This window comes from Gekko japonicus, unplaced genomic scaffold (assembly GCF_001447785.1).
Source record: "Gekko japonicus isolate JY-2015 unplaced genomic scaffold, Gekko_japonicus_V1.1 scaffold336, whole genome shotgun sequence".
Taxonomy (NCBI): domain Eukaryota; kingdom Metazoa; phylum Chordata; class Lepidosauria; order Squamata; family Gekkonidae; genus Gekko; species Gekko japonicus.
In genome coordinates, this window is record NW_015172014.1 from 1,101,438 (window position 1) to 1,128,262 (window position 26,825).

Here is a 26,825-nt window from a genome sequence, read left to right on the forward strand (position 1 = left end):
AGATAGTTTTGGGTGGGCTGCCACAGCTGAGGATCTGCCGGTCTCACTCACGTCCTGATTGGACATGTCCCAGTACGGCCTCTCTCCGAACGACATCACCTCCCACATCACGATGCCGTAGCTCCAGACGTCGCTGGCCGAGGTGAACTTGCGGAAGGCGATGGCTTCGGGGGCCGTCCATCGGATCGGGATCTTCCCGCCCTGAGGGAGAGATTGGGGGAAATCGGTCAGGGAGACAGCAGAACCACGACGGCAGGCCCTCCGCCCCCCCCCCCCCGCAACGGAGAAGTCCTGGCTTATGCCTGATTTTTATGTATTTATATCCCGCCTTTGTCCCCCAATGGAGACCCAAAACAGCCTCCATTGTCCTCCTCACCTCCTATTTATCCACACCACAACCCTGTGAGGTAGCTTAGGCAGAGAGGGTTGTAGCTGGCCCAAGGGAGGGAGTTCCCATGGCAGAGAAGGGATTCGAACCTGGGTTCCCCAGATCCTAGTCCAGCCCTCGAACCACTACAGTTTGGTGTGGTGGTTCAGTGCGGGGACTCTAATCGGGGAGAACCAGGTTTGGTTCCCCACTCCTCCACATGCAGCTGCTGGTGTGACCTTGGGTCAGTCACAAGGTCTCGCAGAGCTGTTCTTGAAAAGAGCAGTTTCTGTCAGAGCTCTCTCAGCCCCGCCTCCCTCACAGGGTGTCTGTTGTGGGGAGGGGGAGGAAAAGGGGTTTGTAAGCTGCTCTGAGACGCCGAGTGAAGGACGGGGTATAAATCCAATCTCTCCTTCTTCTCCACCACGCTGGGTTCATCCACACTAACTCATTCGGGGCTATATCCATCGTCCTCTCTCCACAGAGCTGGGAGTCCTCCCCCCCCCCGCCCCCCGGGCTCACCGCTGCTCCAGTTTTCCCTTCCAATATAACCCCCGCCTCCACGGACACCTGAATCGTAGCTTCTCCCCATTATGGCTGCATCCCCTTCTTCCCGTCCCCGAATCCTGATTTAATCCTGAGAGCCATCCTCCACCCAGAGAACCTGGTGGTCCTGTCTTTGACCTCTCCGCCCTTTGGCCAACCGCCCGGCCTTTTGATCGCTTAAACCGCGGGCCCCCACCGTTTCTGAGCCCGTGGGCACCTTTGGAATTCTGACACGGCAAGATGGCTGCCACGGCTTCCTTTCAGTCACACAGGGGAGATCCTTGTGCTGTGCTGGCAGCCGCTGCCAAAGCAACGTCTTTTTAAAAAAATCTGCACAACAAACCAAATCTCCAGTGGCCAATCAAAAGCTTTGCCGGGCAAAAGCCCCACCTGGGTCTGCCCACTCTCTAAAAACACTCGGTGGGCACCAGGTGAGGTGGTTGGCAGGTGATCCAGGCCTCCACTCACTGCTGAGCCGGGCCCTTGAAGAGCTGGCAGAGCCGCCGGCCTGTTGGGAGGGGAGCGAACCGGAGGCCGAGGTTTCCACCCAGGGGGAAGCAGCGGGTCTGCCTACCAGGGTGCTGGTGTAGGTGGGGTCCGAGGAGTTCTCCTCCAGGAAGCGGGAGAGGCCGAAGTCCGACACTTTACAGACCAGGTTGCTGTTGACCAGGATGTTACGGGCCGCCAAGTCCCGGTGCACGTAACTCATGTCGGACAGGTAGCGCATCCCCGAGGCAATCCCCCGCAGCATCCCCACCAGCTGGATGGGTGTGAACTGTCCGTCGTTTGACTGCAGGCAGGTGAGAGAGGAGCCGGTCAGGTAAGGCTTAAAGGAACCGGGAGCCAGCCCAGTGGCCAGACGGTGCCAAAGCCTCTCCCTCCTTTGCAAAGCACATGCTGCTTAACAGTGATTCCATTCCATTCAGAAGAGAGTGCTCCACCCTGGTAGGGAAAAAAAAAGGGGAGGATTTCTCCTCCAGGGTGGGGAGGGGCTGTGGCTCAGTGGAAGAGCCTCCGCTTTGGATGCAGAAGGTCTCAGAATCAACCGCCAGCCAATGCCCCCTCTAAGCTGTGGAGTCTTGTGAGCAAAAATCCTACTTTGTGAGCTACTGGCATTAAAGTTGTGAGCGAGCGATTGGGCTATGGCATAACTTAGCTTGCTCTGGAGCCACATCCTTCCTGAGCGAAGGCAAAAATCTGTGAGCTGGAGGCTAAAAAACTGTGAGCTGGCTCACACTAACTCAGCTTAGAGGGAACACTGGTCCCCAGCCTCTCCAGTTACGCATCAGGCAGGAGGTGATGGGCCAGAGACCCTGGAGAGCCACTGCCTGTCTGAGTAGACGAGACAGACCTTGATGGACTGACAGTCCGATTTGGTATAGGGCAGCTTCATGGGTATCCGTGTTTTGATGCAACAACATGCGCGGGAAATGGAAGGGGAACCAAAGAGAACACAAAGAGGGGAAGGATGATGCGGAACAGGTTTTTCCCCACGGCCTTTGCGCAGAACGCAAGCTGACGCTTGCAGAGCCTCCCAGAAGTTCCCGCGGCCCAAAGAGCCCAAGCGGACCGCTGGCTCAGACCCGTCTTTGCGACCCCTGCCCGTTCCGCTACTGCCAAGACGGGATTTCCCTACCCGGAGGAACGAGTCCAGAGCCCCATTCTCCATGAACTCCGTGATGATCATGACGGGGACGCTGTTCGTGATGACGCCGTCCAGGCGGATGATGTTGGGGTGGTCGAACTGGCCCATGATGCTGGCCTCGCTGAGGAACTCGCGGCGCTGCTTCTCCGTGTACCCCCCTTTGAGCGTCTTGATGGCCACGTAGATCTCTTTCTTCCCCGGCACTTTCAGGAGGCCGCGGCAGACCTCCCCAAACTCACCTGCAAGAGACCGGGCCAGTTGAGCGTCGCAACGGACTACGCGGCACCTTAGAGACCAAACAGCCCACACACCTCCCAAAATCTTGCTGGTCTCGAAGGAGCTCCTGGACTCCGATCTGGCTGTTCTCCCAACATATCAACCCAGCTACCCTCTGAAACGAAGAGCAAGGCCGGCTCGCATTCCCTCACTAGAGGTGTGAAGAATGTGTGGTTATATGGCATGGCAATTGAGCCTCTCTGACCAAACGGTCAGCCATCTGGCTGGCAACAGGAAACAAGGTATAAGAAAGACATTTCAGGGAAAGGCAAGGGGTTTATAGGAAGCAATATTTCTATACACCTCACCCTGCACTCGGGGTTCTTAAAACAGACATGAGGCACAGCCAAGCTCCAGTGCAGGATCCCTTTCTCTGAGGGCACTGCCTGCGCTGAGAGCTTAATGACTTTCAACTGCCAAAACCTTCTTCCAAAGAGCTCTGGGAATCGCGGCTCTGTGGCAAGACAACTTCCGAGAAACTCGGCCCCAGGAGGGAAGAGCTCCCCGGGATCCGTCAGGACAGCTAAACCAGTTTGGAGATTGGCTGATAAGTCTCTCTCGCTTGGGTTATGCCTCGCAGGGATGGGGCAGGCGCTTCCCAAGGGAAGCTTCTTCCCCATGCCGAACAAGATACTCCTTTCTCTCCCTTAGAAGGGGAGTGGACCGACAACTTCCCCTTCTCTCTGTGGCAGCTGTTTCCCGCGTTGTGAACGGAGAGCCATCGACAATGGCTTGCAAGGAATTATGGGGACCCACAACAAGAGGGGAGTTCAGCAACAGGCCCCACACAATGTGTGATCCTCCGGAGAAAAAGGACGGGAAAGCTATCAGGCGAACAGGCCAAGATACACACACACACACACACACACACACACACACACACACACACACAGAGTCCTAAATTCCACATTTTGAACATTTATACTCTGCTCTCTCCACTGGAGCCTTGTCTATGTCAGCTGTTGGAAGTACGATGCAAAGAACGAGGCCTAGAGGCTTCCTCACTGGCCCGTTTTGGACTAGCTGCCTACTGAAGGCACGGGTGATACTGGGTCCAATTCAAGGTACCAGCCTTCACACATAAAGCCTTTCACGGCTTGGGACCCTTGTATCTGTGAGACCGCCTCTCCCTTACACTCCGCCATAGCAGCTTCACTCATCTCTGCGGGTGCTACTCTGCCAATGGACAAAACCAACCGCAGTAAGACCCAGGGGAGGGGAAAACAAATTTGACCCAAAAACTGGAATCAAGAACCACGAGGGTAAGAAAGAAGTCTGATAAAGGGGCCGATATTAAAAACCTAGTTGAAACATAGTATACAAAAATACATGTATTCATTAGAAAGGCAGTTAAAAACAAAAAAGGGCCCAAAAAATTGGAAGATGTTCTAATTCAGCAGCTGTGCATTTGGCACCAGACACATGACTCTCATCTTCAGAGGCCTCACAAACACCTTTGTCTTGTGTCTATTGATCTTGCTGCTTAACCTTCCTTTTCTTGGTCCAGTATTCACTCATTGGTTATCTTATTGTAATGTGTGTTATTGTTACGTGTGCCTCAAACTGTTAGACCTCTGAAGAAGGCCCCCAATAGGGCGGAAACGCGTCAGGTCATGTGTAATTGGCCCTTGCATTCAGGCCACTTGAACTTTTTAACAAGGCTCTCATTGGGCCCTTATTTGTTTTTAACTGTCTTTCTAATAAATACATGCATTTTTGTATACTATAAGTTTCAACTAGGTTTTTAACACTGGCGCTTTATCAGACTTCTTTCTTACCCTCATGGTTCTCAAAACCAACCGCTGCCGGCCTGCATGCCTTCTCTGTGGTGGGCCCCGCCCCGTGGAATGGCCCCTGCCCAAGGAGGTCAGGAAGACCCCCATGCATCTGTCGCTCCACAAACGCTGTGAAACACAGTTGTTCAAGAGCGCATTCTAATAAAGGAACGAATTATAACCGAATGATTCAGGAAGACAGTTCAGTAGGGGGAATGGGACTGTGGACTGTAATACCAATATGTACAATCTGTTTCTGTATTTATTTTATTTTATTATATTTCTTTTATTTTATTAGGAGCTACGGTGGCTCAAGGGGTTAAGACGCTGAACTGCACGCTGTGGAAGGTCGGTAGTTCAGCAGTTCGAGACCCGGGTGCCGCATGATGGAGTGAGCTCCCATCTCTAGTTCCAGCTCCTGCCAACCTAGCAGTTCGAAAGCAAGAAATTGCAAGTAGATAAATAGGTACCACTTTGGTGGGAAGGTAACAGCGTTCCGTGCGCCTTGGTGTTTAGTCATGCTGGCCACATGACCACGGAAACGTCTTCGGACAGCGCTGGCTCTTCGGCTTTGAAACGGAGATGAGCACCGCAACCCTAGAGTTGGATTCGACTGGCTTTCGAGCAAGGGAGCCTTTACCTTTTACCTTTTATTTTATTAATTAGATTTCTAGGCCGCCCTCCCCTGCGGGCAGGGCTCAGGACAGCTTACAACAGGGATATACAATAAATATATAAGTAAATAAATAAATAAAATTAAAACCGACAAGAAAAACCACAGTCCTTAATTTTAAAAAAATTATCAGTTCCAAGCGAACAGTCAGAATTCCTGGTATGGGAAATCGCAGACCTCCTGGAAGAGACTTGTAAAAGATGGGAGGGGGAAACTTGGGGGGGGGTAAGAGAGGTATGAGGGTGCCGGATCACAGAATTATGCTGTCATTGTCCTCTTGCCTTACAAGCCCTGCAGAAAGGTCACAAACAATGCTCCCTCTAAGCAGTGGGAGTCTTGTGAGCAAAAATTCTACGTTGTGAGCTACTGGCATTAAAGTTGCGAGCGAGCGACTTAGCTGCTGCATAAATTAATTTGCTCTGGAGCCATCCCTTCCTGAGCCAAGACAAAAATCTGTGAGCCAGAGGAGGCTAAGAAACTGTGAGCTAGCTCACACTGACTCGTCTTAGAGGGAACACTGGTAACAAATCCTGCAGGGCTCAGATGTTCTCATGCAGAGAGTTCCACCCCAGGGAGGGGCCAGGACCGAGAAACCCTTGGCCCTGGTCGAGGACAGCCAGATCTCTCTCAGGCCGGGGACCACCACCAGGAGGTTCTTACTTCCTGAACGTAACGCTCTTCTTGGGGCACATTGAGAGAGGCGGTCCTGAAGGTATGAGGGCATGTATGTTTTGACCTTGGTCTTTTTGCATTACATTTCTCCTAACGCAACGCCATTCCTTGCTCTGTTTAACACATCACATTTCAATACGTATGCCTCCTTCCAAATTCCTGCAATCCTAGTCTTATTACATTGCTTATTAGCTAGCTCCTCACCTGATCGATTGTGGTGACTCCCGTCAGGTGACCTGCCCTGAGTCTCAGTGAGAAAGCCAGGCAATCAATAACACCTGCCAATAAACGGCTCAACACCCCTCCCCCGTTTCTCATAAGCGGCAACAGCCTTGGGCGCAGACGGCCTGGCCGGGATCCACTCTTACCTGCACCGATGACCTCCTCGATTTTGACATACGAGACATCAATTTCTTTGGCGAATTCGCGCACGGCTTCGTTGGGGTCCTCATAGGTGAAAGGGTCAATGTAGACTTTGGTGCCTACCAAGGGGAAGAGCGCCATTAAAGGCGGGAGAAGACGGCCAAGGGCCGGCACACCTATGAGACCGAGCTCTGGAGGGCACTGAGGTCCACAAATCAACATCTGTTAGCGGCCCCCGGCCCCAGGGACGTCTGGCTAGCCTCGACCAGGGCCAGGGCTTTTTCAGCTCAGGTCCCTGCCTGGTGGAATCAGCTTCCGTGTGAGATCAGGGCCCTGTCGGACTTACTGCCGTTCCGCAGGGCCTGCAAGACGGAGCTCTTCCGCCGGGCATTTGGTGGAGGCAGAGGACATTCCCCCTCTCCCTCCCTCCAGCTTTTCTGGCCCTAACGTTTTCTGCCCAGTTTTTCCAGGCCAATCTGGCCTGTTCTGACTAGTCATCTGACAACTTCTATAATTATACGGTATTTTATGATTTTATGTGTAAATTGCTATTTTAATATTGCTTTAATTGTATATTTAATTGTTGTACACCGCCCTGAGGCCCATTGGGGAGGGCGGTATATAGGGTTGCCAAGTCAAAAAAACTCACCGGCGGGGGAGTCTCGCCGGGCTCTGGGAGCCGTCCCAGGATGCGCGCACACGCGCCGCCAGCACATCTCCAGAAGTGATGCACGACGTCAACCACGCCCCCAATGTGATCGACGTGGTTGCGTCACCTCTAGTGATGCAGCCACGCTGCACTTCGGGGGGTGGAGTTCTCCCCGGGGCCCAATTCCGCGGTGGCGGAAATCGGGCCTCCAAAGCGGGGGTTTACCCGCCCCCCACCCCCACTTGGCAGCCCTAGCGGTATATAAATCTAAATAAATAAATAAGACGCGGGATCCTTCCAGCCCATCTGCTGCCTGGTGAACCCTGAGGGAACCCCCGGCCACATCGACAAAGACTGCCCCCTTGCTGGCCCCCCCCACATTCCCCAGAGGCGCTTTCATCACAGCCTCGTCCAACCCCACACACTCACCGTGCCCAATCAGGTACTGCCCGGGCTTATCTGAGTATTCCGGCTCCCGGGACCCAGAAGAAGTTTGGCGCCTGCAAAAAGGAAGAAAGGATGACACTGGAGCCAGTGGGTCCCTTTTTAGCTCCTCCCACTGCCCTGCTTAGCCACGCCCATACTTTAGCCACACCCACACAGATTCCCAATCCCCTTAGCCCCTCCCACATCCTGCAAAACCACTCCCCTCCTCCTGCCGCCATTTTATCCTCGCTGCACTCTTCCTCGGGTATTTTCATCCTTTCCTCTCTTGCTGTTATTAACCCCCCCCCCCGGGAAGTCCCCTGCCATCTCAGCCCACGCCATTCTTCTTCCCACCTCCAGCCCTGAGCTCAGCCCCCCCCCCCCGTAGGCTAAACTTCTCCCCGACCCTCCGCTTGGGAGGCGCCATCTCACCGGAGGCAGACAATGGCCACGACGACCACGGCGAGGACCAGGAGAACCCCCAAGGCCACAGTGCCGACAATGAGGGCCAGCTGTTCCGTGGGGCTTTCCGACTCTGCAGGGGGTGAGAAAAGCACATGGCATGACGGGCAGGGACGGGGCTGGACCCTGGTGAGGACTGACGCCAAGGGCCGGAATGGGGAGGAAACAGGAAACAGGGGCCGGAGAAACCAGCCACTCCCTGCCTTGTTCTTCCCAGAGAACTGTCTTCCAAATGAAGAGAGTTTCACAGGGCAGCCATCTCGGCCTGCGGTAGGACAGCCAGGTCAGAGTCCAGAGACCGACTGGATTTTCAGGGTTTAAGCCGTCAAGAGTCAAAACTCCCTTCGTCCAACAAGAGGGGACTGAGTTTTTGAGAGATTTTCAGGGTAGTAGAAGAAGAGGAGTCTCAGAGCAGCTTACAATCGCCTTTCCCTTCCCCTCCCCACAACAGACACCCTGGGAGGTGGGTGGGGCTGAGAGAGCTCTGAGAGAACTGCTTGTGAGAGAACAGCTCTGAGGAAAACTGTGACTCCCCCAAGGTCATGTTGGAAATATGTGTGTTGCAAGGTCTAAATTCAGTCATTATAGGGTTAAGTGTGCTTGCCTTGCGTGCTATTGTTTAGACTGACCTGGAAGGGAACCTGGTAGAAAGCCGATGGAAAGAAAGCCTGGGAAAGTGAAGCCTATGTACCAACAATCATTGGTTAATGCATTCAGGTGAATTCCTTCTAGGACTCCCCTCTTGTATCTGCTGAAGGGAGCTTTGACTTTCAAAAGTTCATCCCCTGAAAACCTCACTGGTCTTTGTGGTGCTGCTGAACTCGAACCCGCCTCTCTTCCAAATGACTCTCTTCCACAAGACAGGTGAGCAGAGAAATGTCTGCGCTTCTTCTCCAAAAGCTTTTCCTTTCTTTTAATCTGCCTGTTCCTGCCTGGGACAGGTCTATTTTGCATATTCCTTTTAAGCTCAAAAGAGACCAACAAGCTAGGAACAGGGCCATCCACTCAAGTCAACAGAGAGGCCAGGGACATGTCTCACGAAACGCCTTCCCCCTGTCAGCAAGGGGGATGAAAGGCAAGGAAGACTACTTTCCCCCTCCTGCATCTTCGAACGTTTTCGGTACATGCATTATTTAGCTAGAAATGTTTTTTTAAAAACACTTTTTGAGAATTCTGTTTCACGTTATCTGTTCGTAAGCCTGAAATCTTGTCACACTCCCTCCTGACAAATGGCCAGTTTTGCCTTGGGGTTCTTCAGAGCTTTCTCTACTCACAACGAACCAGCCTAAGTTGGGGGAAGGCGGCCGGTTTGGCCCGAGTGCCCAGCAAACGGACGGTCTGTCTGTGAAGGCCCCGACTGCCAACAAACCGGGGGTGGGGTGGGGGGGAAGAGAGGGGTGAGCCTGGCCAGAAGAGCTGGATGCAGGCCCAGCCCCCGTGACACGGCAGCGCCTGGCCTCAATGCCGGGAACGTGCTAGAATCCAGAAGTATGCAACGGAAAGCAGCCACACCAAAAAGCGGCTGCCGCTGCGGCCGAGCCCACACATGCAGCGCTTCTGTCACTCCTGCCTTCCCTGACAGTGCCCACCAAAGGGTGGGCGAAACGGGAACGTTCTCCATGGCCCGCCCAGGGGACTTCCTACTCACCGGCCCCTTGCGTCTGGAAGGCCCTCTCTGGCCCAAAGCCGCCGTAGCCTGCCTCGGAGCGGGCACGGACCTGGACGCCATACATGGCCCCCCGGCGCAAGCCGCTCAGAGTCACTCGGTTCTCGGAGGTCTTCACAAACATGGGGCCCCCGACACCCTGGAGGAGGAGAAGGAGGAGGAGGAAGGGTGACATCCTGCTTCGATTCGCCACACCAAGAATAAAAAGCCAAGGATCACACGCACGTCCCCACTGCCTTTGCTACAGGGGCCCGAAGAAGCCCTTTCGTGCACCTGCAAAACTGGCTTTGAATGGCAACCGCTCAGCCCATACCGCCACCACTGCTCCGCATGTCAGCCTTCCTCTTTACACTGGGCGGGTTGCGGGGCACTGAGGGTGGGGGGCTGTCCACAGAAGCCCCCCACTGAGCACGTGCAGCTTTGCACTCTGCCTCTTCTCCTCCAGGTCGAGAGCCAAGCCGCCCCAACAGCCGCCCCGGGGAGCACATCGGTTGCTCAACCGAGCCACTCTCGCTTGCTAGCAGGAGACGGGCCCGTGGGAATGGCCCAAATGGGTTTCTTCTAGCCCGAGTTTGCTATCGTTTCAGAGTTCTAGAGTAAGACGAATAACCCCGTATCAACCTCTCCCCTTACCACCCAGCTCAGACTTCCAGGCAAGATCATTCTCTGCTAACTGATTCATTAATTAATCTCTGCCGTGCATGTAAAGCCCTGTCAAGTCACAGCCAATTTATGGTGGCCCTGTTGGGTTTTCGGGGCAAGAGATGTTCAGAGGAGGGAGGCCCTTGCCTGCCTCTGCATAGCAACCCTGGACTTCTTTGGTGGCCTCCCATCCAAGGATTAACCAGGGCCAAGATTTGATGCGATCGGGCGAGCATGGGCCATCCCAAATCAGGGCAAATTTGTTAGTTAATCCCAATTAATTAGCCCATAATAATTACTGTCACCCTGCCTGGTTCCAATCGGAAAGCTAAAACTGGATTTAACGTGCTGTGGTTGGCCAAGGCAAAAGCCCCCTGCGCTCACGTGGCGTCCGTGTTGCTGCCTGCGCACAAGAGCCCTCGTGGCGCCTGCAGAATCCCACAGGGAGGTTTTGCCTCAGCCAACATCACATTTCAGTCAGATCTGCCAGAGCAGCTCAGGAACTGAGAATCCACGGCAGGCAAAACCAAGAGTCTCTTGACCAAATGGAAGCAGTACCCCGGATTACCCTGTAGAGCAAGGCAGGTTTACTGTGGCAGAAAGCTCCGTGGTTCAAAGCCCACTCGGCCAGGTCCACAAAACGACCGTCTGCCTTTATTTGCATCTCCTGCTTTTACCAATGTTTAAATGGTTGTGGGTTGAGTTGCTGGGTTTTTGATGAACACAAGAACATAAGAAGAGCCCTGCTGGATCAGACCACGGGTCCATCTAGTCCAGGGTAGCCAACATAACAGTTTAAATAAAAAACACACACGGTGGTTGACTTCTGACCCCATTGCTGTATCCTGCCCACCCCACTCCCTGCAGCTAATGGAGAGTAGAAAAGAAGAGAAAAAGAGATTGGATTTATCCCCCCCCCCTTCACTACCCAAAGGTGTCTCAGAGCGGCTGACAAACTCCTTTCCCTTCCCCTCCCCACAACAGACACCCCCTGTGAGGTCGGTGGGGCCGAGAGAGCTCTGACAGAAACTGCTCTTTTTCAAGCTCGTATCAGAACTACTGCTTGCCCAAGGTCATCCAGCAGGTGCAAGTGGAGGCATGGGGAATCAAACCCGGTTCTCCCAGATTAGAGTCCGCGCACTTAACCACTACACCAAACTGGCTACGTAATGCGAAGGCCGCTCGAGCCCACAACATTTCTGCCGCAGCAAATGGCTCCATCTTCACGGTGCCCCCAGACTCCACCTTGTTTCCACGAGGACTAGAAACCACATTCTCCAGCGAATCCCAGCCCCGCCATCTACCTGTCTGTCTACCAGGACGAAGGGGAGACGAAAAGCCGCTGCAGAGTTAAGAGGAGTCCCTCGCCCCTTTCCGCTCACCTTCTCGTAATACTTGACCTCGTAATCCAAGATGTTCCCCGTTGGAGGCTGGACAGGGGGCCACGCCAAGGTCATCCCGGTGGGCGTGACGGTTGTCGGCTGGATCTCCGAAACAGGCTGGGGCACTGGGGAGGAGAGGATGGACATGTGAGCCCCAGCTCGCGTGACGGGGCTGATGAAGACGGCGTAAAAAGCATCCCCCCCCCCCCCAAACTGGGCTCCGTTCCCGGCACTGGAGGAGCCGCAAAGTGGGCCCGCCCCCCCCCCCCGGTTCCAGAACGGCTGGAACCGCTACTCCTTGATCCTTCAACTAGAAGGTCCTTGTAAATGATTTATGCACTGAAACGTTTGTCCCTTGCCTTTCCCCCTGATTTACCGATCACCAGAGAATGACCTCTTGAGGGTGGAGATGGACACACAGATCTGCCTCACACCGAGTCTCCTCGGCCTAACTGCAGTGCTCAGAGCTCTCAGGGCCTTTCCCGGCACTGGCAACTAGGACTCCTTTCACTGGGGGGGGATCGGGGAGTGAAGCTGGGCCCTTCGGCAGGCCACGCAGGGGCTCTGTTGTGGAGACACGGTGCCGCCGCTAGGCTAAGGCGGCTTGAGGAATCTAACAAAGTATACATGCCTACGGACACACCGGAAGCTGCCTTCTCCTGAATCAGACCATCAAGGTCAGACTTGTCGACTCCGGCGGGCAGTGGCTCTCCACAGTCTGAGCTGGAGGTCTTTCCCATCCCGCCTGGTCCTTTCAGCTGGAGAAGGCAGCGACTGGACCTGGGCTCCTCCGCGTGTCAAGCAAGCAGAGGCTCTTCCACTGAGCCACGGCCCCTCCCCGAGGCAGGCAGCAGCAGTTCCAGCTGCTCCAGAGGAGCCAGGGTGCCTGGCCAATTTGAGCTCTTCCCAGTCATGAGAGTGGAAAAATAAGAGTCTTCTGCATTATATTTCACTGGACATTTATTGTCTCACTGTTCCTTCTTTGTTTGTGCTCTCTCTCGGGTTTTTTTTTTTTTTTTGAGAGAGAGAGAGAGACCTGATTTTTTATTTCTAAAGAAGAAGAGGGATCTTGGTTCCAGCAGCCCCAAGGAAGGAGAAGCCACAGTCACGTTGAGCAAGGAGACAAAGGTACTTAGCGCATGCTCTGAGGCACACTCTCCCTCTTTCCTGAAACTCCAGGATTGACTGATGGCACTGAAAACAAGACCGGCGGCAGCGAGGAAGGGGGGGGGGCTGAGCGCCATCCTTCTTTCACCACGGGGGAGCACACTCTGTCCTGGATTGCCACCAGTGCTCCCTCTAAGCTGATTTAGTGTGAGCCAGCTCACAGTTTTTTAGCCTCCGGCTCACACGTTTTTGTCTCAGCTCAGGAAGGATGGGGCTCCAGAGCAAACTAATTTCTGCAGCAGCCAAATGGCTCGCTCACAACTTTAGTGCCAGTAGAATTTTTGCTCACAGGATTCCACAGCCACCCCCGTTTACTTTGTTTAAACTAAGCTGCTAGAACCCAGGGCCTCAGACAGCCAGACCCCCAAAGGCTACTGGCTGAACAACAGTTTGGCCCAGGTATGATTCTAATCCATCATATTTTTGTCCACCCTCTCCTCGCAACAGCCTTACAAGGTAGGACACTGGGTGAGCGTGCCTGGCCAAAGGTTATCCTGCGATCCGCATGGCAGAACAGGGATCTGAACCCAACCCAGCTAGGCCCCAGCCCGATGCTAAATGCTTGTCTATTTTAAGGCCCAACCTACCATCCTTATTGGTGGTGATGTTGATGGATTCCACCTGGGGCGGGTTGTGGCTCATGTCCGAGACCCCGTTGACGGCCTGGATCTGGAAGGAGTACGTCACGTATGGCTGAAGCCCCTCGACGGTGACGGTACGGTCCACTATCCCCCTGGCCCGAGGGGCGTAAGCCAGGCGGGAGCAGAGGCGGCAGGACTGCCTTTCCAGGCACTCCGAGCAGAGGACGTTGTAAGCCACATCGTCGCGACCGCCGTTCTCCAAGGGTTCGCTCCACTCCAGCACTGCTACCGAGCCGTTAATCCTGGCCTCGATGCTGCGGGGCGCGGATGGCGTGGCTGCGCGGGGGAGAGAGGCGGAGGTTACCTTGGGGAGGCCTGCCCTTGATAGCCCCCCCCGATCACCACGTTTGCCGGGACCCCTGCCGCAAAGGACGGACTCACTCGTGCAGGGCTTCGACGGGGGATCATCTGGGGGCCGGAAGAACCCGACGCGGCAGGAACACTCGCTCGAGCCAGGCAGGTGGGAGTTGCTGTAGGAGGGGCACGGCAAGCAAGACCCCTCGCCTTGCGAGGCCTTGAAGGAGCCAGGGGCGCAGGCTGCGGGGGGGGGGGAGGAGAAAAACGGTGAATGTCTTGAGTGGCTGGTGCGAACACCCCTCTCTCTACGGCCAGCCTTCCCTGACAGACGCAGACGGCAGCAGGCAGCGTCCTCGAGGCAAAAACCAGCCCTTGAAGGACACATCTAAAAGGCCCTTGCTTCCAGGGGCAACAGAAGAAGAAGAAGAGGAAGAGGAGGAGGAGAAGATTGGAAGAAGAAGAGGAAGAGGAGGAGATTGGAAGAAGAAGAAGAAGAGGAGGAGGAGGAGGAGATTGGATTTATACCCCGCCCTTCACTCAGAGTGGTTTACAAACTCCTTTCCCTTCCCCTCCCCACAACAGACACCCTGTGAAGTAGGTGGGGCTGAGAGAGCTCTTTCGAGAACTATCCTTGAGAGAACAGCTCCGAGAGAACTGTGGCTTGCCCAAGGTCACATCAGCAGCTGCAAGTGGAGGAGTGGAGAATCAAACCCGGTCCCCCCAGATTAGAGTCTGCACACTTAACCACTACACTGAACAGAAAGCGAGCCAGGAACAAGAGGAGGGACTCCACTTCCCAGGGGAGCATATGCACACCCACCCTCCCAAGGAAAGCACCCACGATCCCCTCCACCGAGACTTCCCCGGGTTCCACTGCCTGGGTCTGTCAGAGTAGTGAGGATCCCTGCCCCCCTACAAAGGATCTGGACTTGAAGAGGGCCTTCCCACGGCATCTCTGGGCTTGGGGCTCCTTGGTGGCGGGAGGGGGAAATGAAGGACACATTTCTCTGCAGAAAGAACATGTGGAGAGATATGGGGGCAGCGCAGCTGCACCCACACACCCCCAACCGCAAACCCCCAGAGGATGAACTGTTTGCCCTCCATGAAGTTTCCGAGGGTAGCTGTGTTGGCTGGCTGTGGAAGAGCTCGATTCGAGTCCCGCAGTACCTTAGAGACCAGCCAGCTTTTGGGGCCATGAGCTTTCTTCGACTCTCAAAAGCCGATACCCCCAAAACCTGGCTGGTCTCAAAGGTGCTCCTGGATTCAGATCTCGCTGTTCTACTGCGAACCAACACAGCTAGCCTGTGAAACTATCTCCACCCAAGAATTCGCCCCAGTTGGTTTCTTAACACTTTCAGAAAGGCATGCCACGGCAAGGAAGGGAGTGGGGGTCACCACAGACACGCCCGACACTGCCCCCTCCCACCCCACTGTCGGCCAGCAGAGACCGCAACCCCCCCAGCTCGCACCCCACGCCAGCGGCCTTGTTTAGAGATGTTCCCCACCACCACCGATGCGCTGCTCTCCAACTACTCTTGACCCACAAATATCTGGCATTCCTCTGGCTTCCAAGCCAGGAACAGCCAGCTAAGAGTTCAAAGCCCCCTTCTCCCAGCCGCTGCCTGTCCGGAGAAGAGAGAAGGACAGAGATAGAGAGCAGCTGCGGGCCACACCCCCCCCCCCCCCCCGGGGGGGGCGAGGGGAGCCCCCTTTCCTGTGGCGTGGGGGCCTGGGGGAGAGACTTGTTGGGCCAGCCAGCAGGCCGGGCCTCGTATTCACAAAAGGTTAACCCACTTCCTGCCCCCTTTCTTCCGCTCTGTCCATCAGGGGCAGGAGTCTTGGCTCCCGAGAGCTTTGCTCCCACCCCCCGGAGAAGCCGGGCACCCCATCCCCCCAAACACAGGGGCCCTGCCGCCTTCCACCACCACCCCCGCGGGGCCCTGGAAGACAAGCCCAGGGTTCGGTTGCTACTTCTGTCCCTCTAACTGCACGAGGCTGCACTTTAACCCAGGAGTTCTGTGGTTCCGTGCCTTCTCCTTCCCGCCCAGGGAAATTCTGTTTCCCAAGCCCAATCCCACCTTCCCCCGGGGCACTGACTTCCCCACTGTTCCCCAGGCCTTCCGAAAATTTACCCTCCAAATGTCTCCTGGTTCCCTTCAGTGCTCCCTCTAAGCTGAGTGAGTGTGAGCCAGCTCACAGTTTTTTAGCCTCCGGCTCACACATTTGTGTCTCAGCTCAGGAAGGGGATGGGGCGCCAGAACACACTAATTTATGCAGCGGCCAAATCGCCGGCTCTCAACTTCAGTGCCAGGAGCTCGCGCTGGTTGCCTCCCATAAGAAACTCCCAGTTCCTTAGCTGGGTTCGAGTCCAGCAGCAGCTTAGAGGCCAAAAACAGTTTTTGTGGCATGAGCTCCCGAGCTCATTGCCTCAGACTCTCAGAGGCTCAAAGAACTGAAAACCTTGTTGGCCTCGAAGCGCAAACCCCCCACCCCCACCCCCCGGACCCAAATCTGCCTGCCAGTTTGGTGTAGTGGTTAAGTGTGCGGACTCTAATCTGGGAGAACCGGGTTTGATTCCCCACTCCTCCACTTGCACCTGGCTGGATGGCCTTGGGTAAGCCGTAGTTCTAATAAGAGCTGTTCTTGAAAAAGAGCAGTTTCTGTCAAGAGCTCTCTCAGCCCCACCCACCTCACAGGGTGTCTGTTGTGGAGAGGGGAAGGGAAAGGAGTTTGTCAGCCGCTCTGAGACTCCTTCGGGTAGTGAAGGGCGGGGTATAAATCCAATCTCTTCTTCTTCTTCTTCTTCTTCTTCTGCTCTACTGCAGACCAACCCAGCTACCCTCTGAAACCACCTTCCTGTTTCTCAGTTCTCCAGCACCCAATTTCAGCTATCAGAGGTATCACAACCCTTCCGAGATCTCCACCGCTCCTGCCTCCCAGTGGAAACCTGAACTTTCCCCTACGAATCCAGGGATCCGAACCTCCAGTTGCCCCGAAGGACCCTCTTCGCCCTACACCAGGCCCAGAAAATCCTGCAGTTCTGCCCCCTCCAACCCCCTCCGCCTCCCCCCCAGATCCACTCCCTTCTCACCCCGGCATTTGGTGTTCTCCTCGGAGGGCTCGTGGCCTGCGGCGCAAGCGCAGTCGGTGACGGTCTGTTCGGCCCACTGCCCGTCCTCCCGGCAGTACATGCTGAGGGGCCGGGAGCTGGTCTTGACGGCGTTGGCCACGCACCGACCTGCGACGGGCATGACCAGCTCCTTGGGCACCGTCTCTTGGAAGACGGTGAAGTTGACGGTGACGGAGGGGCACTTCTTGTAGAAGAGGCGGACGGAGAGGAGCGCCATGCAGGCCCCTTGGTCCTGGAAAGCCAGGTAGAACCCCGCCCTGGAGAGAGGCCCGATCTTGAGGGTCTTCACGTTCACTTTCCCAGAGGCCTCCATCCCGGCCCGCTTCCTCGTGAGGTGCTCCGCCGCCACCGTGTCCACCTTGACGTACGGGTTCTCCATCCAGGCGGGGAAAGTGTCCGTGGCCACGTCGGCGTCGGCTTCGTAGAAGAAGACGTTGAACGTCTCCTTGCAAGAGCGAGTCACCCGCGGGATGGAGAAGCACTCCACCACCGTGAAGCGGAGCTCCGCGTAGACGTGGGTGGCGCCCGAACGGGGGACGAAGGTGGTCCGGAGCCAGTTGTTCTGGTTGGGGCGGTGGACGGCGCACACCTCAAACGTCCGGACGCTGTTCTGTTCCTCATCCATCCCGCTCAGCTCTTCCCACTGCCGGGGACGAGAGGGGGAGGGATTGTCGATGCTGGATGCAGAAGGCCCAGAAAGGAAGCACCACTCACTTCTCCCCCCCCCCTCACACCCCAACAGACGAAAGAGGGGAGCAGCAGCCCGGGGAGGCTGGTTGGTTGGATCAGGCCAGCACTCTAACAGAACAATTACTCTGAGGCCTTGCAAGTTGGGCGTGAGGTCAGAAGCCTGTCGCTGCTGTGCCCCCCACCAAAACTGATACTCCAAGGTATACTGCCCCTTAACATGGAGGTTCTATATGGCTATCATGGCTGCGAGCCAATGCTACTCCTACGTCCCACTTCTGCAAACTGCAGTTTTTCCTCCCATGGAAAGGGTTTGTGAACAACATCCAGAAGCCTGCTCCACAGAGTCTGCTCTGAATTTCTTCCTACGCAAGTTACTCCCATGGGTTAATTTCTGAAATGGGGGCTGGGGTGGTGAAGTCTGCCAGCAAGCAGTGCCTCACTTCCCTGGAAAACATGCCCTGAAATGCACGCTGTGGTGAGCAGGCGGCACTCCACTCCATATGGCGGGACAGCATTCTGCACATGCCCAGAGGCATTCTTGTCTTCATTACAAAATTTATTATCCACTGCAATTTTTTACACAAATGGTATCTGGAAGACCTCCCTTTCCTTTTCTCTCCCCCGAAATGAGACTCGCTAGTCTTCCTTGGTTTCTTATCTTTTTCTTTCTATATATAGCTAGACACCATTTTTTTCTCCTATCATAAATAAAACCGTTCTGATTCTCCCTGCTTAAAAGACCCAGGAAATATTGGCCTACAGCCTTCCAGGTGCACCAAGCCCCCGCCCCCCATAAGAAGGCAGTGTGTTGTCCGCGCTTATTGGGGAGACTGTTTCTCCTTTAAAACACACACTGTGTACTTGAACTTGGTAGGTTTCTGCTGCCACCAGGAATAAAATATTCCAAATCTCTCTATTTTGGTAGAATGACCTAGTGCCTGGGTGCTTCAGAGGACTATGTGGCCCTGAGGAAGGACTATTCTGATTGCTGGGATAAGTTTAAACAAAAAATGTTTTATTTAATCAAGAACAAAATAGGTTTCTGGTTATTTTGAACTGTTGCTGAAGAAAGGAACTTGTAAATATAACTAGCAAAGCTTGGCGTCACAAACCGTCTTTCAAACTCCAAAACTCCACTCTGACAGGCTTAGATACTCAGTCTAATCTTTCTCTCTCATCTATATAGCCACACAGGCTAAACTCTTTGTCTTATTCACACAGAATAGACTCAGACTCCCATAGTCACACAGACTATGCTCTCCAAACTTCACACACAGAATCCCCTCAGAGACCTCTCTCCTCCCACACTCTCAGTCATCAGCCAATCACATCACACTTGTCTCCCTCAATCACTCTCCTTACATTACTGCAGTCACACTAAACATTTAAAGAAACACACACACCAAAACATGAAATCATTACAGGCGGGGCCCCCCAAGGGACTGACTGACCCCTCACCTGGCCGTCCACAGGTGGGTACGTCGTCCACTGCAGATCAGCCGTCTCCAGCTTGGTGTTCATGAGGCTCTCTGAAAGACAGACGGGAAAGCCGGGGCCGGTCAAGAGGTCAGGGCAAGAAAGCAAGGCCAGGGTCCCTTCGAACAGGCCAAGATGAGCACAGAGGGGGAAACGATGGGTGAGTGATTGGTGGGGGGCCCCCAAAATTCTGGGAGGGAGGTCCAGGGCAGGATGGACTACCACCAAACAATGTGTGTCCCCTCCTCCAAGCTCTTAGGATGGATTTTAAGCACCACTCAGTACGGCTTAATCTAAATTTCTATCCTGCCTTTCACCCTAAAGGAAACCCACAGTGGCTTACCCCATCCTCCTCTCCGTCATTTTCTCCTCACAACAACCCTGTGAAGCGGACTGGGTCAGCCACATGCCCTCAACCTAAACCTGCATGCCAGAGTGGGGATTCAATCCTACTTGAACCCTGGCCCGTAGCTAACATGGGACCCACAGGGCCCGGCCCCCTAGTGTTTCTTCTGGGCCCCTCCCCTGGGCTGCCCCCAAAGTGCTCTGACTTACCCCCTGCACTGTACTTTCATTTAATTAGCAGGCAGGCCCCCCGAGGCCCCCTCCCAAAAAATCCCCTAGCTACGGGGCTGCCATAACACCACTGGCTTTAAAGCAAAGGGAGAAAGAAGTGGGGGATTTGTGGGCTCTGCAGCCTTGAGAGCCCTGGGAGCCCTTCAGGGGGTCCAACCGGTTGCCCCCCCTGACACCCCCCCTGGATCTGCCTATGAAGCACTGACTTTGCCACAAAGCCCCCCCGGAAACTATAAACGCTCCCCGTGCAGAGAAAAGTCACTGACATCTCCCTTATCGTGTATGTGGAGTCATTCCTTCCAATGTAAGCAAACTGAGCAGACTTCGGGACTCCCACCTCGGCGGCCAGGTGGGCCCCACACCAGTCCCTTCACCCCACTGCCCACCCCGCCGCCACCCACTCTGTTTAAACTCCTGGGGGCTGGTCACCTCTACAGCGTGCAACTCTGGGATGCGAACGGCTCCCGGAGGGTCAAAGGTGGGAGGCTGGTGGCGAAATATTTATAAAAGCCGGACTCGCGTCATTTCCCCAAACAGCGGACACCACCCTGGCCAGGAAACCAACTCCCGCAATCTCACTGATACTGCTCCATCCAGGCACGGCACACCGGTCACATCCCTGCCTCCAGACTGTTCCCCCCCCCCCCCCTTCTACCAGCACCCCTTTTTGAAAGCCGCCCCCCCTTCCTGGTACGCGATGGCATGAGTGATACACGAAACCACCCTTCTTTGGCGGGCGAGGTCAGTGCAAAACAAAAGGACCCTTGTTTTTAACCCATCCCCTCATCCCAGGTTGGAGCACAGCCTGGTCTAGTGAGTTTCAGCAAAGGATTCTGGGAGCCAGAGCTCCCCAAAGGGATTCCCCAAAGAGGCGGCCCTCCAGAGACTGAGGCACCACAAGGGGGCTGCCACCCCATGGGGGGCAGGGGGCACAACAGGCCTGCCCAGCTGCTCTGTGTGTCTCTTTCTCAAGCCAGGCAACTGCATGGGCCGCTGGGGCAAAGAGAGGCCTACTCGGCAGGGTGGTTGTTGAAAATGACACCACCAAACCGTCTGTTTGCAAGGTTTCATGCGCCAAACTGGTGAGAGGCAGCTGTCAGCCCTTAAAAACCCCCTGGGCTGCCTGTGCCACCCGCCTCCCCTGCTCTGCCCTGGCTGGGATGCGTGGCAAACCGCCAGCGGCCAGAATTGCCAACCTCCAGGCGATCTCCCAGAATGACAGCTGACCTCCAGGCCAATCATAGAGCCCTGGCCCTTGGCTTCGCCTGCGCCGCCGCTCGTATCAGGAAGATCGTGGAGCAGAACACTCCATTCGACCTTGCACGCACTCACACAGTACGCCATCGTTAAGCAATAATTAATTATCGCCAGCACTTTACGATACCGAATTGCTTAACCGAACTGTTTTTAGATGATTCTATGTGGATTTTAACTATTATTGATGTATTAAATTGTGCAAGCCGCCCCAAGCCTGCTCTGCGGGGAGGGCGAGGTATACATTAAATAAATTTTAAAAATTAATTTAAAAAAACTACAGAGATCAGTTCCCTTGGAGCAAATGGCTGCTTTGGAGGGTGGGATCTAGGGCGTTACACCCCACCGAGGTCCTTTCCTTCCCCAAACACCGGCGCCACCGCCCCCCGGCTCCACCTCTCAAATCTCCAGGAATTTCCCAGCCTGGAGCTGGCAACCCCACTAGCGGTCTCAACTCCCCAATCCTGTGGGAGGCCCCCACACACTACTCCCGGCTGTCCCTCTGCCCAAGTGACAGCCCAGACAAGATGAAGCGGAAAGAAAAGAAAGCACAAAAAGACTTCCCATCAGGAGTGGGGGATGTGGGGGTGGGGGATGGGGGTGTCAACGGGGAAGGCCCGGTAATGAGGGCTGGAGAGGCAGAGGGAGGAAAGGTGATCATCGGGGAAAGTCATTAGTTTGGGAGAGTCTGCCTTGCCCCGGCAGCGGTTTTCATCCTGGGACACGCGGCCCCTTCCCGCTTCTGGGGAGCACAGGAGGACCCAGCTGCCCCTCCCCACCAGCCCCCATTTCCAGCTGCCTGCCTGGCCGGGTCTATTTCAGTTCCCCCACCCACCCGCCATCACCCACTCCAAGGCCTCCCACTCCCCCCACACATCAACTCTCACTCATTCCTGTCTAAATCCATCCCAGATGTGGGAGGCTTGGGCTGCGGAGGAGCCGAGAACAGGTCCCAGGGAGGCTAGCAGACGCCAGGACTCTTGGGCTCCATCCGGGCCTGCCCTAACAAACGCCCGTCCAAGGGGAGCCGCGAGCCGCAGCCTCCCACCCCACCCCTGCCCTAGAAAAAAGGGCCACACCCTGTACCTGGCGGAGGCTTTTTAATTAAACTCAGGGCACGGTTCCCAGTGCGTGGCTTCCGACTCCACTGCTGGCAGCCGCGTCCTGCCCCTGCGCGCAGAGATGGACTGGATGTCTGCGGGGGCCCTCAACACTCCCTTAAGAGCCCCCCTGCAAGAAGCAAGGCCACGCCAGTCAGGCCCCAGGGTGGGCCGGGGGCAGCCAACAACCAACACCCCCCACCCGTCAGGAGGGCTCTTTGGGACTTGCAGGCCACGACTCAGGGACCCACCTGCCCTCTTCCTGGCCTCCGCCGCAGCCCAAGGTTTCGTGGGAGCCCGTGCCACCCTAACACCACCCCCCAGACACCTGCCTTCTCCGCTGTGGCCCCCGACACGAGGAACGGGATGCCCGAGGAACTCAGGAAGGCTCCCGCACTCCCCACTCCCGGCATTCTGAAAACGCAGCAAACCCACATGATGCGGGAGGGCATTTTCATACAGGTAATACGGCTGCGCTGTTACAAAATGGAGTCAGGCGGGCAGCCATGCTGGTCGGAAGCAACGCAACGAAGCCGGAGTCCAGCAGCACCTTTAAGACTGACAGAGTTTCATTCTGGGTGCGAGCTTTTGTGCGCATGCACACCTCTTCAGCATATATGCACGTATCCGTCACAAAATGATTCAGAAAGATGCTTTCACGAAAGGGAAAGTGAGTGTGGCCTGTGCCACTGCGTGCACTATGTGCTATGTGTGCATGCTGGTCGGAAGCAACGCAACGAAGCCGGAGTCCGGCAGCACCTTTAAGACCGACAGAGTTTCATTCTGGGTGTGAGCTCTTGTGCGCATGCACACCTCTTCAGAATATATGCACGTATCCGTCACAAAATGATTCAGAAAGATGCTTTCACGAAAGGGAAAGTGAGTGTGGCCTGTGCCACTGAGTGCACTATGTGCTATTTGTGGCTGTGTGTATTGCCCTGCCATGTAATTTCTGCATCATTTAATTATTCCACATTCATATTTGGGCTTTGTCTCAGAGTTCTACAATTCCTCCTCCTGTTAACCTGGCTTGCCCTGAGCCAAATGCCTCAAGCCAGCCTGAGCTTGTCTGCTCTGGGAAGCTAAGCAGGGCCGGCCCTGGTTGGTACTTGGATGGGAGACCACCAAGGAAGTCCGGGGTTGCTAGGCAGGGGCAGGCAAGGGCAAATCCACCTCCGAAAACCCTATGAGGGGGTCGCCAGACGCCAGCTGCAACATTAACACGGCTTAGTTGGACGTCCCATCCTGTGGACTGCATTGACTTGTGCGGTGTGACCTGCCTTAAGACTCACTGGGAAAAGGCAGATTATGAACAACGTGAGTATAAATAAAATATATAATAAAATAATGGCCTCCTGTGTGTAACATTTGTAAAGGATGAGGGCCTACAGTCGGGGCACATGAGGGACCCGGCTTAATTGATTCCATGCTACGAACTCTAAGTGCTTCGCTGGATCAGACTCCCCTCAATGTTCCCTGCAAGAGTCCATGCAACTGGCAGGCACTCTGTGGCCCCGAGCCTGAGCTAGAAACCCCAGCCCGTCTTGCTGAAAGCGGGCAAGGGCGAAGTTCCACAGGTGGGTTCTTTTGCCTCAGACAATGTCATGCTTAAATCAGGCCTGCCACTGGCTGACTGCAGGGCTGTTGCAAGATCTGCAAGGGTTTGCAGAACTGCAAGATAACACAGGTGAGCCGGAAAAAAACAGCGCAAGGCAAAGCACAGAGAGCGTTCAAGAGGCTGGAGTGTGCCCCTAGAAAAGGAAAGGCAACAGGAGGTCTGGACTCTTTTGGCAGGAGAGCAAGAGACAAAAGGTGGGAGCCCAGCGATAGAGGTTAATGATTAGAAACAGCACGGGGAGAATAAACAGACACGATTTTCTCTCTCGCAATCCAGGAGTTCAAGGCCAGCCACAGACACCAAGGGGTACTTCAGCACCAATGTTCCCTCTAAGCTGAGTTAGTGTGAGCTAGCTCACAGTTTTTTAGCCTCCAGCTCACACATTTTTGTCTTAGCTCAGGAAGGATGGCTCCAGAGCAAACTAGTTTATGCAGTAGCCAAATGGCTTGCTCACAACTTTAATGCCACTAGCTCACGACGTAGAATTTTTGCTCACAAGACTCCACAGCGTAGAGGGAACATTGTTCAGCACCCAACACCAAACGGATCTCCAACAGCACGGATGACTTTAGAAAAAGGATCTGATTCATATATGGAAACTGGACAAACCGAGGGATTAACTAAACCTAGAACTGCCATGTTCAGAGGCAGTATATCGCCAGACCCCAAACAAGACAGGAGGCCACAACCTTCATGTCGGGATGCGGAACGGCCCACTGTGATAAGATGCACGTCTGGCCTGATCCTGCAGAGCGATTTTGAAGGCTCCCGCAATGCCCCAAAGATACTCCTGGCAGAAAGGAAGCATCCTTTCCCAAATCTCTTCTCAGTGGGGGCCCAAAACAGCTCACAGCCTTCTCCGCTCCGCCGTTTCATCCTCACAGCAGCCCTGAGAGGTAGGCTAGGCCGAGAGCGCGTGACTGTCCCTACGTCGCCCAGCGAGCTTCCATGGCCAAGTGGGGATTCGAACCTGACTCTCCCAGATCGTAGCCACACACTTTAACCATGTTGAACACCACACTGGTTCTTCTCAGTATTTGGGAAGCGGGGCCCCTCAATGTCCCGGTCAGGAGACCCATGCCGGGTTCAACGCAGCACCGCCCCCCCCCCCCCCAGGGAACGCACAAGCTCTTCTCTCCAACTTCCCGGATTTTGTTTTGCACTTCAAAGTTGGGTTCGCCTTTTGGCGCCTGCACCCATCCTGTGCTCGAAGACTTGCAAGCAAGTTCGCTCTGGGAGGACGGGAACCTGGCAGGTGTGTCTGCATCTGCAAATGGGAGGGGGGGGGTTGCGATTCCACCTTTGATAGAGGCAGAGAAGCTTCCCGGAGGAGCAAAGGGATTACGGGGCCTCGGCAGATCCAGAGGAGGCAAAGAGGGAGCTTTGCCTTTGATAGCCGAGCCAAGCCAGAGATGAAAGCCATCTTCGCCTCCCCTCCCCGCGGAAAGAGGAGCGGGCCAACCTCGATCTTGGGATCCCAACCTTACTTTTGTGATTTCTGGCACCTCAAAAGACCCCAGTGGGCAAGGCTGCTGCTGTAATTTGGGGGGGGGGGGCGGTCTCTGACATAACTTGCGGTTTAGCACCTTTTGGGCATCCAGGCAGGACTGGAACTCAGAGCCCGCCCTAAACGATCCCACCACGATGCACCACAAGGAGCCAAAGCGGGTAGCGGTCAGAATATCAAACTAGGAACTAGGAGAGCCAGGTATAAATCCCCACTCTGCCGTGGGAGGCCTGGAGGATGGCCTTAGGCCGGACACACACGCCTAGCCTAACCTACCTCACAGAGCTGTTGTGAGGATAAAAGGGGGGAGAACGATGTGAGTTGCTTTGGGTTCCCAATGAGGGCAAAAGTGGGATGCCAACGAAGTAAGTAAATACTCAGGCCTCCTGTGGCACAACGGTCACATGGGGCACTCCACGCCAACGTGTGCCAACAGGCCTCGGGTTCAAATCCTGTCTCTGGCTCTCTACCAATAGACAGAAGGCCTCAAGCTGAACCCGCAGTGACATTACACCAGAACACACACACACACACACACCAGGGCCCTAGAGAGGTACTGCCAGTCTGAGTAGGCAGCGCTGGGTCAAAGGGACTGACCCTCTGGCGTGGAGGAAGGCAGCTTCAGACGATCAGAGGATGGCTGGGGGGGGCAGCGTTCTCTCCTCCCCAGGAAAGAGGCTGCAGCCTGCCAAACTGGGGGGGGGCCCTTCCTGGCTTGTCTTAGTACAGCCCTTTGTATGGGGCAAAGATTCAACACTGCCCTCCGTGGACAGAGGAGTGGGACGAGGGACTCCGAGGCCACTGGGGGCCTGGGTCTGCCACCCCCCTCCCCTGCCTGGAGCCAAAACAACTGGGGGGGGTGGCGGCTAAGACCAAGACTGCATCGAGAAGGTATGCGGTCAGGTGGAGGCCCCAGCAGAGACACTGGAGTGGTCTGAAAGAAGAAGACTCCGTGGGGGGTGGGGGGGAGGCCCCCTCCCTCTGCAGCTTTTGAGGCAGGCAGCAAAGCTCTCCGCTTATGGAGGGGGGGTGTTTGAAGACTTTCAGAAGGACCCCCCCCCACGTGGGGCTGGATGGAGGGACCACAATAGAGGAATTCAATTAATGCATCACACGCTCCAGATGCCCTGCACAGCCCTGGGACAGACCTGCCCCAGGAGGAGGAGGGGGAAGGCCACAGACTGGGGGTGGGGGGGTGGAAAGGGGTTGGAGGGATCGGAAGGAAAAGTGAGGCTGCTGGGAGGGAGGGAGGGAGGGGGGGGGTCCAGGCTGCCGCTGAACGCGAAGGGGTCTGGCAGTTTGCCAAGCCATCGCCCCAGCAGCCTTCCTCGCGAGAAGCGCTTCGGGGGCGGGGGATCGGCTCCAGTCAACATCCCAGCTGATGGACATTCTGCCGGGAAATCCGGGATGGGCCGGCCAGAGAGACCTGCAACAGATTTATTCTGTCCCGGGTGATATTTCTTGCCCCGGAAAATCTTACTTGAGTGCTTCCCGCCCCAACGCCGCCGCACGTGAGGATTACACGCGATGCAGAGACAACTGGGGGGAGGAGAGCCAGGCCTCTTGGGTTCTCTGGAACAGGAGTGGGGCTGGTGGCGTCGGGGGCAGCCGTTCAGAGGCCCAGACGAGGAACAAGCTTTGCCGGCACAAAATCATAGTACCCCTGAAGCCAGCAGCAGAGCAAGGGACACGGTGCCTCTAACCACTCGACACCACTCCTCTTCCAGGGCCTAGAACAATCCTGGCAGCAAGTCAGCCAGCCCTTCGCCTGCAAGAGCCCAACGGCCCCCCCCATCCCACCCACCCCTTTTTCCAAGGCAGCCCT

At 55.4% G+C, this 26,825-nt stretch overlaps 1 protein-coding gene across 1 annotated transcript in view; it reads right to left on the minus strand.

The window, feature by feature from the left end:
* The window catches only part of EPHB4 (EPH receptor B4), a 41,982-nt gene that overhangs the window by 3,058 nt on the left and 12,099 nt on the right, over positions 1 to 26,825 (minus strand). Inside the window, exons 3-14 of the mRNA XM_015420317.1 lie at positions 18,928 to 19,064; positions 16,741 to 17,422; positions 13,734 to 13,889; positions 13,299 to 13,628; positions 11,545 to 11,669; positions 9,503 to 9,659; positions 7,825 to 7,927; positions 7,396 to 7,466; positions 6,323 to 6,436; positions 2,550 to 2,797; positions 1,488 to 1,703; positions 52 to 201 (exon numbers count right to left, since the gene is read on the minus strand). Of these exons, the coding sequence (XP_015275803.1) occupies positions 52 to 201; positions 1,488 to 1,703; positions 2,550 to 2,797; positions 6,323 to 6,436; positions 7,396 to 7,466; positions 7,825 to 7,927; positions 9,503 to 9,659; positions 11,545 to 11,669; positions 13,299 to 13,628; positions 13,734 to 13,889; positions 16,741 to 17,422; positions 18,928 to 19,064 (2,489 nt within the window). The remainder of the gene's footprint in view (positions 1 to 51; positions 202 to 1,487; positions 1,704 to 2,549; positions 2,798 to 6,322; positions 6,437 to 7,395; positions 7,467 to 7,824; positions 7,928 to 9,502; positions 9,660 to 11,544; positions 11,670 to 13,298; positions 13,629 to 13,733; positions 13,890 to 16,740; positions 17,423 to 18,927; positions 19,065 to 26,825) is intronic.